At 34.0% G+C, this 12,661-nt stretch overlaps 2 protein-coding genes across 2 annotated transcripts; one reads left to right on the top strand and one right to left on the bottom strand.

Moving 5' to 3' along the window:
• The first annotated feature begins 2,031 nt into the window (after positions 1-2,031).
• On the top strand, positions 2,032-3,306 carry LOC129886836 (probable protein phosphatase 2C 55). The gene has a single exon (XM_055961703.1). The coding sequence runs from the start codon at positions 2,078-2,080 to the stop codon at positions 3,095-3,097; it is 1,020 nt and encodes a 339-aa protein (XP_055817678.1). The 5' UTR covers positions 2,032-2,077; the 3' UTR covers positions 3,098-3,306.
• An 815-nt stretch (positions 3,307-4,121) lies between these two features.
• On the bottom strand, positions 4,122-6,747 carry LOC129886835 (benzoate carboxyl methyltransferase-like). The gene is made up of 4 exons (XM_055961702.1): positions 6,644-6,747; positions 6,106-6,501; positions 5,078-5,326; positions 4,122-4,565 (listed from the first exon to the last, which is right to left on the bottom strand). The coding sequence occupies exons 1-4, from the start codon at positions 6,719-6,721 to the stop codon at positions 4,203-4,205; spliced, it is 1,086 nt and encodes a 361-aa protein (XP_055817677.1). The 5' UTR covers positions 6,722-6,747; the 3' UTR covers positions 4,122-4,202.
• Positions 6,748-12,661: the final 5,914 nt, after the last annotated feature.

Here is a 12,661-nt window from a genome sequence, read left to right as displayed (position 1 = left end):
AGAGTCTTTGTGGTTGTTCTTTTTAACATATCCTTCTATTTTTCTAATTAATGTTATCAGTCGCCTTGTACTAATCCCTACTGTGCATACTGTCTAACATCAAGAAAAGAAAAAGCTCATACTACTGAAGTGGGAGGTCGGCTCCCAACACATTCTCCCTGTAGTTGAGCATTTGAAGTGATGATAAAGTTAAATAAAAACTGAGACAAATTGGACAGTTGTTGATAATCAAATTTGATTTCTTGGAAGTAATAAGATTCCAAGTACCTCTAATACAAGTTCTGGTATTCACAATTCGTCCCTCTTTTTTTATTTTTGAAGTCGTTTTTTGTAATAATAATGCTTTACTAATTATACATGAATTAACTCAACAACTAATTATATCATAGTGCCAAATCTCCATTTTTATTCTACCAAGCAAAATATTATCCTTTTGTTCCTTTTATCTGTCTAGTTTACTTTTTTCTTTTCTATATGAGATTAAAATAGAATCATAACGTTAAACTCTAAATAGAGTCATTACACATAGTACTGCTTACTAGAGCAATATATTTCCCCTGGCGAGACAAAATATTATTTCGACTTGTGCTTTTACAATCTCATCTTTGATTGTAAGCAGTTCATATTCGACAATTCCAACAGTATCACAGTTAAGGATATGTCCAGTTTTTATTTTGCATCCTCCTTAATAAAATATTTATTTTACTAAGTTAGTATTGTTAGTTATACTTTGAAAATTTAAATTAGACTAGGACTAAACAACAACATAATCCGTGAAATATTTACTTTGAAAAAGTCAATTATACTCTCTTGATTTACTGTTATCCTATGCCTTGAGTCTATTATCCAAGGGAATGGAGAGATTGATGATGATGTCACTCATTGTATAGGTACAAGATGGATGAAATAGAGGCTCGCATCTGAAATCTTGTGTGATAAGAAGGTGACACCAAAATTTAAAGGTAAGTTGTGGTGGTTAGACCGATTTTATTGTATGGAGCAGAGTGTTTCCCAGTCAAAAATTCCACGTTCAGAAGATTAAAATTGCGGAGATAAGAAAGTTGAGATGGATGTGTAGATACACGAGGACAGATAAAATTATGAATGGAGATATCTGGGACAAGGTAGGCTGTAGAAGTGGTCTCGACAGAAGACAAGATGCGGGAAACGAGGTTGAGATGGTTTCAAGAGATCGATAGAGATAGGCCAAATACACAACTTCAGCTTACGGAGGACATGACTTATATATGAGTTTATAGAGGACTCAAATTAGGATATAGGAGGTTAGTTAGATAGTTGAGAGCGTTATCTCATTTATTCTTCTATAACATTAGCCATACTATTAGTCGTGGTATTACTCTTGTAGTTTTTTGTCTATCTAGGCATAATACACAAATATGATCCTTAACTTGGCTTCAACTGACAACTATGACCTCTAACTTTACTATTGCACAAGTAAGTACTTTAACTATCCAAAACTTGAACAAATAGACATATTTGTCCTATATGACAATTTTGTGTCATACGTGACATCCAAAGTTTATACAAGTTTAACTATCAACTTGTACACATCCAAAGTTGGATGAGTGATAGATGTTAGCTGAAACTAAGTTAAAGGGCATATTTATTTATTATGCCTATTATCTATGATATTTTTCCACTTCTATTATTGTTTTATCCTATTATGACTATTGTTTAGGATGATTTGATAGGTTATCTATAGTATTTTGACAGAACTTTCTCCATTTCTATATTATTTTTCTATACTGCTTTGGTCTGTATTTTTCTTAAGCTGAGAGTCTATCGGAAACTCCAATATAGTGATTACATTTTATCTACTCTCAATCCCACATTTTTGTGAAATCACAAGGTTACATTGTTGTTGTTGTTGTTAATATACTGAATAATAAATAAAAGAAATAAAACAACTTTATTGTTATATGGTAGTAATAAAGGTTTCCAAATATTTGGCTGTGAAATACTGGTATTAATAGTTTCCTATTTGTACAGAAACTCGGTTTCCGCCTCCTACATGAATTGGGTTTTCAAATAAATCTTTTAAATATACATCGACTCCATGTTAAACCCTTCACCTTTCTTCTCTAGGGTTTTCTCATCTTTCCTTCTAATGGCTATCGATATCGTTCCTCCTAAGAGACGCCGACTCAATGATGAATCGGAGTTTGATGATGACGAACAACAACTCCAATTCTTGCTCTGCTCCGAGAAATTGTCACCGTCATTCGACCTTATTGATGATGACATTATGCCCATTCAGACATTCATCCCTGAAGATGTTGATGATAATAAAGAAAAACCCGACGTTAGTGTCGTTGGGGTCACCGGAAGTACGATCATGGTTGCTGGGTCTTTTTACATTCCGAAATTAAATGAAGAAAAGCCATTAGGTGAAGATGCAAGCTTTATTTGTGCTAAGGAACAGACGATCGGTGTTGCTGATGGTGTTGGTGGGTGGGGTAAGAAGGGTGTTGATTCAGGTGAGTATTCGAGGGAATTGATGAAAAACGCCGAATTGGCAATTCACAAGCAGAGTAGTAGTGCTATTGATTTGATGAAAGTACTCAATGAAGCTTTTTCGAATACGAAATCTAAGGGTTCTTCTACTGCTTGTATTCTGACTCTTTCCGATGACACATTGCACGCTGTTAACGTCGGAGATAGCGGATTTGTAGTGATCAGAGAAGGATTGATTGTGTACAAATCGAAAATTCAGCAATCAAGGTTCAATTGCCCTTTCCAATTGGGGATTGGGAGAACTTCTGATGATCCGAGTGTAGCTGAGAAAATCAGTGTTCCGGTGATAGCAGGGGATATGATCGTGTTGGGAACAGATGGATTGTTCGATAATGTTCATGATTTCGAGTTAGAAACAATTGTGAAATCTGGAGTGGATTCATGGGAATTGGATGTGCCTGAGACATTGGCGTGGAGGATTGCGCAATATGCACTGGACAATGCCAAGAACACAGAGCTATACACGCCTTTTACGAGAGAGTGTTTTAAAGTTGGTATTGAACACTATGGTGGAAAGTATGATGATATTACTGTCATTGTCGCGAATATTTGGCCTTTGTAGTGCTCTGTCTTTTGATGTCTGATCTAACTTACTCGGAGAAATTAGAGTTAACAATTTTTTTGTAGTAGTTGTAAATAATTGTTCTTCATAGGTTAGATACTAGTTGAGGAACAAGCAAGAAATCTCTATGTAATTTGATTCTTTATGTTTGGTTCCACTTGATCATTAGTTCATTCATTATAAAACTTATATTGTTTATCCATTGTTAACTTTTTGTCTTCAATCTTTTCTGCTTTCAAGATTTGGACTTTGTAATATACAACTAACAAGATAACTGAGAAGAGTAAGTATGATTCATTGATTTCCTTTTTAGTGAACCGAGTGCAAGATTTTGCTGGGAAATATCCTTCTTTCTTTGAGATTCTGATAGAATGACGATGAAATCAATTCGATAATAGTGTTGAAGTCATTGCCAAGGAGATCATTGAGAAAAGCTTGAATCTTTGCCATTCTTTGTACAATCTTTATGATATTTGATACTGTGAAAAGGGTGTTTGGTCCTGAAGAGCAACCCAAGTCTGCCATATTAAAACATGACTTGGGAAACTCACCAATATTATTGAACATCTTCTAAAACAGGTTGTCTTTAGTTTTAGCTTTCTCTGGAAATTAGGAAACATGAATTGAATTGGTTACTTAGTTCGTATAACAACAACAACAACAACTACGCAGGGTATGTTCAAATCAAAGAGAAATTACAAGAAGGAGGAGGACATGAACGTAACCTCCATGATCCAATCAAAGTGGAGCAACCCATTGAATAAACTATAACAATTAAGTATCACTCCCTCAAAGATATTGGAATACAATCTCCTGAAATTTATTCAAGAACAATAAGCTATCACTCCCTCAGATACATTGGAATACGATGTCCTGAAATATTCAATAACAATAGACCATCACTCCCTTAAAGATATTGGGAATATTGCCTTCAACTCAGAAGTATAGAGTATTGACATTAACAACAACAACAACAATAACATCCCAGTGAAATCCCACAACGTGGGGTCTGGAGAGGGTAGAGTTAACATAAACATAAATATCTTTAACAGCTTAATACTCCAGTGTGGTACTTAACTGTATTGGCAAGTGCAACATCTTGTTATCATTTCTTTCTTAAAGATGTGACAATGTTGAAGAACTTACCTTTTTGAATCAACAAATGACAAGCCAAATGGTAGGCATATCTCTCAAACAAATAATCAACAATGGAATCTCCGAATTGGAAATGGCTAACAAGCATTTGTTCTAAAACAGCTCTCATGGTTCTTGCTATATGTTTACCACTGCTATAGGCATCGAAGCAAATATCATCATCATTATCCCTTTCATCCCAATTCACTTCGAAAAACTTTATGGCATCAAGATCAAATGAACCTTCCATTCGAACAATCTTTTCAACTTCATCCTTGTATGGTGCATAAAAAGGATAATCAAAGGAGTCTAGTTTTGCCAGTTCAATAAGTCCCTGCAGGCCATATCAAGAAAACATGAACATAGATTTAACAAAGGGTTCAGTTTTATAAACTGTTAGAGTAAGTCTTTTTTTACACTAGTAGTGCAATTTAAGTGTCTATAAGCTCGTCGCTTCCCTGCAGAGCTTCAACAGAGCATTTTTTGATCTCATTCGTACTCCAAAGTATTCTAAAGGACTCTAATTTCATATTGCACCTGGCTGGAAAATATTGGACTATTCCCTACCAAGACAACATAAACTTTTCAATGCACATAATGGAAGCTTAGCGAACCACATGCACTACCTCTTGTTGTAGTAAATCGCTTTCTCTATTTTCTAGGTTACGAATTCATTACAATTTGTAAGTGTAACAAAGATTCAGGACTTAATATGGTTTGTTACCTTTAGTAACCTTCTTAATGATCGATACTGTAAGATATTTTTTTGCATTGTAAGTGTACTGAAGTTAACTCTAACGAATTACTGGAAGAAAGAAAGAAGTTAGCATAGGTGGAGTACTGGACCTCATGTATTAAGTCAATGAATGACTTTGATAGAAGATCCAGAAGAGCAGAGTGATTTCCATAGGGATCAGGAATGCTCCTTCCGATAAATGTTAAAAGCATGTGTCCACCAGGTACTATTTCCTCGGAGCGTGATTGCAAAAACCTTGAGAAATCCTTTTCAAATTGCTTCATGTATGCTTCAAATACTTGAGGAGGACTTGTCCTTGTTATGTATATGTTGTTGTTGTTCTCAATCTTTTCTGGAGCCTATATGTTTCATCATGTAATGGATATCAAATTATTTAGTGTATCTAACAAAATATAAATCATGCATATGGCTTGCATGCAATTACAGAGTTTATTTCTTCGCACGAAAAGACTTCCTTTGTAATATATGGACATCTTTAGCACAGCCAAGGCATAAAATGATAATGTGGTTAGCAGTACAAGGCAGGCTACTTACCAAGGAGCGGATGCTACATTTGAACATACATGTAGATGATGCAACCTGTTGTTTGTGCCACAGCCAAGTGATGGAGATTGCCCATTGCACTTGGCTGGGACAAGTGAAAGCTGAAATTTTATCCTAGGCTGGCATGCAAGTGTACACAGGTGAGGTGAGACAAGTGCTAGAAAGGATCAACCAGAGGCAATTCTAAAAAAAAAGTGGTCGCAGCAATTTGGAGTGCCATAGTTTACCACACTTGGAGGGAAAGGAACTGGAAGTTGTATAGAGACACAACTGTTCATAGTGAGATAGTACTTGCACAGATAAAAACAGAATTTACAGAGAGAATAGCATTGTTTAGAGGATCTAAGAAAGCTCATAGAAGTTATAGGTTTGATTCAGCATTTTTTCATGTAACTAGTTCTCTTGTCCAGGAGGCTTTAAAGACAGAGAACCCTTCCTAGAAGGTGGCTCTGGATTTTAGGTGCTCTATAGGTTTATTGGCCCTTTATTTATTAATGATATTTACAGTTTACCAGAAAAAAGTAATATATGATGAACAAGATGACTAAAAAGAGTTGGTATGATTCATTGATACCTGAGAGAGCCAATGAAGACTGTAAGATGAGTGAACCAAGTGCAAGCTTTTGCTAGGAAATAGCCGCTCATAAAAGGAACCTGGAACGCCTGATATGAAACAATTTGCTTCTTTGAGATTCCGATAGAAGGATGGAATCAATTTGAAAATAGTGTTGAAGTCATTATGAGGGAGATCATTGAGATAAGCTTGAAACTCTGGCATTTTGCAGCTCTTTTCGTGGCATAATATTTGTACAATCTTTATGATATTTGATACTGTGAAAAGTGTGTTTGGTCCTGAAGAGCAACCCAAGTCTGCCATATTAAAACATGACTTGGGAAACTCACCAATATTATTGAACATCTTCTTGATGGCATCTTCTAAAACAGGTTTTGCCTGTTGTATTACCTTTCTCTGGAAATTAGGAAACATGAATTGAATTAGTTACTTAGTTCGTATAACAATTACGCCTTCATTCGAAGCAAGTTTCATTGAACGGAATGTGTAGGGAAGCTCAAAGAAGCAGAGTTTGATTTGCATAAAAGAGAATTCATACCTGAAGAGTGGAGCTGTTGGCATAACTGCATTCTCCATTTCCTGCATTCATATGCATAAGTAATTTTTCCCCTGCCATTATTTCTGCCACACTCCTACCTTTCGTTTTGCTATCCCATTGTATGTCTCATATATAAAAATACTATGGCTGAATGATCAATAATTAATGCTCTTTTTGTCTTTGTACGTTATACAAATGGTAGCTATATATCTTAACATAATATTACTTCTGTGTCAATTTGTTTGTATTATCTTTTTTTTCTTTTTAATCCATTTCAAAAGAATATATATCTCTCGAAATTAGGAAACATGAATTAAATTGATTACTTAACTGATAACTCGTATAACAAAAATGATGACAAAGAAAATTAAGCAGCAAGTTTAATTGGAACGAATGTGTAAGCCACCACTAGAATAAAGTTTTTTTTCACCGCGAATCAATAAGAAATTTATGTTATAAAATATAATTTTTCCACCAATTCACATTGAACCAGCTCACTGAAAAAACACATAATGGAAAACAGATTTCACTGAAATACTTAGAAGCTTACAAATTTTTCTGTGTGAAAATGTTAGTACTATCTAAATATCCGAAGGAATAGCCAATAAGCATTTTTTTACTAGAAAATTTCAATGAAAAAAATAGTAGTTTCTACATTTAAAAAAAATCTAGTTTGACTTGACATGAAGTTTAAAATAATAAAGGAATTTCAATTTTGTGATTCTAAATTAAAGTTATGTCGTCAAAATATTCTTTAATCTTGTGGCATAAATATATCACGTGGAAAACTGAAATTAAAGTATTATCAAAAAAAGTCTTTTTTTTTGAAATAGATTAAAAAAAGAATATAAGTCATTTCTTTTAAACTGAGAAAGTAATTTTTAGTAAGTTTGACTAGCAGAGAAGAGAAATAGAGAATTCAGAGCATAGTTGCTGGCATAACTGCATTCTCCATTTCATGCATGTGGTTTGATTTGTTTTTTTATAAAAAAATAATTAAATATCAATTAAAACGGTTTTAAAATTTCGAAGGCTTTTGATAAAGATATTTGAATTACGATTTGATTGTTCCGCATAATAAAATATTTTTGTTTAGAAACACTCAGCTCGAATTTCGAAAAAGTTTCTGCACTCGTCCTCAAGTGGACATTACTTAGATAAGTTTATTATTTAATATCGCCTTTAACTATACACATTAACTTAATAAATCGTAAAATTTTTAAGTGTATTTCAATTAAGGCTAATGTGTGTGATTAAAAGAATTGACATATTTTTTGTGGATAACTTAATTAATAAAAGACACTTAAAAATATGCGCAAATTTTTTTTCAAAATTTAAACTGAAAATATCTAATAAAAATATTTTATTATGTGTTCGGATACTTAATAGAAACATGTTACCAGGATTGTCAATGTATTTATTCAATCTTAAAATCAAATCAAGCTATTATAATACTCCATCAGTTTCTATTTATATGTCACAATTTTAGATTTTACGTGCAATAAGAAACTAAGTAGGTTTACTATTTTACCTTTGTTTAATATTTTTCTTGAAGTCAAGTTTTCAATCAATGAACGTAAATTAATTTATTTTGATTAATAAATTTGACCAATTGACATGAATTATTTACTTAATTTTTCTATGTTAGTCAAATGTATATTTTCAAGACTAATAACTCACAAGAGTAAAATAGAAAAAATAGTGTCATTTATGCATTAATTTTATGAAATAAAAAATATTAAAAATCATATATTTTTAATAAGAACAACGTATAAATAAAAATGGATTGATTTTTGTCGGTTGATTTGATTTTTCCGGATAATCAAAATAAATGATCATCAAACTCTACCTACATTGGAATGAAATTAAGCAAATATATATAGGAAAAAACAATGATATCAATGATACTATATTTTTAATATGTTGGGATTTGATCCAATATCAAGTTGGGATGATTCCCTTTTCTGGTCTGGAGGGGAGATTTTTTTATTTATTATTATTTATAATCATGATATGTTTATTAAGTTGGAATTTTATCCCCTTTTCTGGTCCCGGGATACTACAAGAGCGTCTTGTCATGAAAATTATGAACAATAATTTCTATTTTCAAAGTAAAAAAATGATTGAGTAGAACTAGCGGGCTTCTAGTTCTAGAGGTTGATCAAGTAGAACTAGCGGGCTTCTAAACTGATAATTTTATAATTTTTTTTTACTTTTTCTCCCTCTGATTTTAATATGAAATTTATCTAAAATATTATGTGCATCTTATTTTTAAGTTTACCTGCTAAAAATCTATCAATACGGCTTGATTTGCCCTTATCAATCCTTCTTCTTTAGAAGCTTCACAAATTAATCACGTTTTATTTGTCTGAAGAAAATCTAATCCATTATTTGGTTATGAGTATTTACTTTATTTCATATCAGTAAAATTGTCACGTTATAACTTAAAAAATGATTGTTGCCGAATTATGAACTAGATTCGCCGAATGTCTTTGATTTATATTCCATGAATCCATGTCAACCCAACTAGTATTGGGGGAGTAAGCACCACAACTAAAGTTTGATATGTTAATAAATACAACAACAACAACAACAACAACAATAAACCCAGTATAATCCCACAATGTGGGGTCTGGGGAGGGTAGAGTGTACGCAGACCTAACCCCCACCTTGAAAGGTAGGACGGCTGTTTCCGAAAGACCCTCGACTTTAAGAGAGGACAAGATAAAAGGTCAGATAGGGGTAAGCATATAGAGAACAAGATGAAAACATGAATAGCAAAAAGAGAAAGCCGTGGTAGAGTGTTACGGAAAGAAAGAGGCATTAACTATTATAAATAAATAAGATAAGATATGTTAATAAGTAATGAAAATAAATTAGACACACGAATTTTACGTAAAAACCCATCAAACAGATAGAGGAGAAAAACCACGGAGTAGAAGGATTTTACTATGATAATATGGAGTACATTGCTCTCATGTATAAGGAGAAAACAACAATAAATATTTCTCTCTTATAAAAGGAACAATTACCAAAGAAGACACTCAAGACTACAATATTTATCTTGGTGTATATCTCTCTTTATTTTGAATGAATTAAATAAGGGCAAAATGCCCTCTATTTATAAAAAACAAAAACGCGTAAAAAAAATTTACGCGTTAATTTCATGTCAAAGTTTTCTGTTAAAATATTTTACGCGTTAAAAGTTGTTGCCAATTTTTTCCTCGACAGTGCCTCCTCTTTTTGTCTTTCTTTGACTTTCTTGCATTCTCCCACTTAAAGATTTAATTGAGATTTAATTAAGTCTTCACACCATTCTTTCTACCCAATTACTGCGATGTTACGTTTCTGCTAGGCCAACAGAAGATCGACACCATATAAACTTGTTATTGTTGATCGATTTCGTTAACATATCTTCTAGGTTGTCATTAGTGTGAATTTTCTGAATATCCACACTGCCTTCTTCCACCTTGTCACGAACAAAGTGATACTGAACTCGTATGTGCTTTGTCCTTGAATGAAATGCCGGATTCTTTGCAAGATGCAAAACACTCTGACTGTCACAAAATAGAGCAACCTTCTTTTGTTTGTGCCCGAACTCCTCCAGTAACATCTGCATCCATATTGCCTCTTTGCTAGCTTGTGTAGCTGCTACATATTCTGCTTCCGTCATAGATATAGCCACGATAGATTGCAGTTTTAAAATCCAACTTACAGCTCCTCCAGCAAGAGTAAACATATAACCTGTGGTGGACTTGCTTTTATCAAGATCACCTGCATAATCTGAATCAACATAACCTTTAACAATAAAGTCTGATCCTCCATAACACATTGCAACATCTGAGGTACCCTTGATATATCTTAGGATCCTCTTAACAGTATTCCAATGCTCTCACTGCTTGTGCAATGTCAGGTCTTGTACATACCATGGCAAACATTAAACGTTTCATTGCTGATGCATACGGTACTCGAGACATTTCCATCCTCTCTGCTTCATTGCTAGGACTCATTCTTGAGGATAACTTGAAATTAATAGGAAATAAGGTAGAAATTGACTTATAGTCTTGCATCTTGAAGCGTCGCAAGATTTTCTTCAAGTAGTTCTTTTGAGAAAGCCAAATCTTTCTATTATTTTTGTCTCGGTGAATTTGCATCCCTAGAATCTTGTTTGCTCGTCCCAAGTCTTTCATTTCAAATTTCCTAACCAATTGTGCCTTTAAATATGTGAGACGATCTTTGTTGGGGCCTGCTACCAATATGTCATCAACATACAACAGCAAAATAATAAAATCGTCATCACTAAATCTCTTGTAATAAACACAAGGATCTGAACTTTGTCTGTTGTATCTAAGGCTTATAATGAAGGAATCAATTCTCTTATACCACCACCTCGGCGCCTGTTTGAGACCATATAGAGATTTGTTCAATCTGCAAACTAAGTTTTTTTTACCCTGTTCTTCAAAACCTTTTGGTCGGAGCATGTAAATTTTTTCTTCAAGTTCTCGATGAAGAAATGCAGTTTTGACATCTAACTACACCAAGTATAAGTCAAATGTAGCACACATCGCCAAGACCACTCGAATTATTGTGAGTCGAACCACCGAAGAAAATATCTCATTGAAGTCTATACCTTCTTTCTGAGCGAATTCTTTCACCACCAATCTTGCACGATACTTCTCTACTTGATCATTATCATTGCATTTGATCTTGTAGACCCATTTGTTTCCAATGGCCTTCCTTCCTTGTGGTAATTGAACAAGATCCCATGTTTTATTTTTATGAAGAGCTTCAATTTCTTCTTACATTGCTGCCATCCACAGAGATGATTTTTGGCCTTTTATAGCCTCGTGAAAAGTTGAAGGCTCTTCATCCTCTGTTAATAGACAGTATGCAACATTGCCTTCCATAGAATAATTTGAGTGCCAAGATGATTCTTTTCTCTCCCTAGTCGACCATCTAACTTGTGGAGTTTCGATCTCAGCTTGCTCTTGGTCTTCGTGCTCTGGTGCTGCTTCAGAAGAAACTGGAACTTCTTTTCTTTCTTCAACTTCAACTGTAGAAGTCTCTGATTTTTCTTTTGAAATGCTATCTTCTTTTGCTTGTATCTTGTTTTCAACAAATATAGTATCCCTATTGATTACCACATTGTGGGCAGTAGGATTCCACAAGTGATTCTTCTTGACTCCATCAGCATACCCTAAGAAAATGCATTTTCTGAATTTTGGATCCAACTTCGATTTTTTTTGGATGTTGTACATAACATAAGTAGGATTTCGAATATATATAAATGCGAATAATCAGCTGGTTTTCCTGTCCACATCTCCATTGTCGTTTTCAAATCAATTGCGATTGATGGTGACCGATTAATCACATAACATGTAGTTTTGACTTCTTCTGCCCAAAATAGTTTTTCCAACCCTGTAGTTGCCAACATAGCTCTTGTCCGTTCCATTAAGGATTTGTTTATCCGCTCTGCTACTCCACTTTGTTGTGGAGTATATGCCACTGTGAACTGCCGTTTAATACTTTCTTGTTTACAAAAGTTATCAAATTTTATCACCAGTGTATTCTCCTCCATTATCTGTCCTCAAACACTTGATCTTTTTCTCAGATTCAAGTTCCACCCACGCTTTGAACTCTTTAAAAACTAAAAGAACATCTGCCTTTCTCTTGATTGGATACATCCAACTTTTTCTGGAGTAATTATCGATAAATGACACAAAATATTTCGCTCTTCCTAGGGACTCCACCGGTGCTTGCCAGCCATCAGAGTGGACCAGATCTAATATTTTCTTGCTTTTAGCAAAGAAATTGCTAAACTTTAGTCTATTTTGCTTAATGGTAACACAATGCTCACAAAAGGATAGTGAAACCTTTTTGAGCCTTGGAAAAAGCTTTTGCTCAGCAAGAATCTCCAAACCTCATTCCGACATATGGCCAAGTTTACGATATCATATCATCGTTGATTCTTTAAATGAACTTGCTGACGCGGTTGATGCTTCTCCTTCTTGGTGTGTT

Source organism: Solanum dulcamara, chromosome 4, assembly GCF_947179165.1.
Source record: "Solanum dulcamara chromosome 4, daSolDulc1.2, whole genome shotgun sequence".
Taxonomy (NCBI): domain Eukaryota; kingdom Viridiplantae; phylum Streptophyta; class Magnoliopsida; order Solanales; family Solanaceae; genus Solanum; species Solanum dulcamara.
The sequence above is the reverse complement of the archived record's forward strand: the minus strand, read 5'-3'. Positions and strand labels throughout refer to the sequence as shown.

What these genes read in the sequence shown, in the direction of transcription:
- LOC129886836 (XM_055961703.1), top strand. Translation starts at nt 2,078, where the DNA reads ATGTTAAACCCTTCACCTTTCTTCTCTAGGGTTTTCTCATCTTTCCTT.
- LOC129886835 (XM_055961702.1), bottom strand. Translation starts at nt 6,721, where the DNA reads ATGGCAGGGGAAAAATTACTTATGCATATGAATGCAGGAAATGGAGAA. An exon ending in CCAACAGCTCCACTCTTCAG is followed by an intron (nt 6,502 to 6,643) that starts GTATGAATTCTC and finishes CCTAATTTCCAG; the next exon opens with AGAAAGGTAATACAACAGGC. An exon ending in GTCTTCATTGGCTCTCTCAG is followed by an intron (nt 5,327 to 6,105) that starts GTATCAATGAAT and finishes TGAAACATATAG; the next exon opens with GCTCCAGAAAAGATTGAGAA.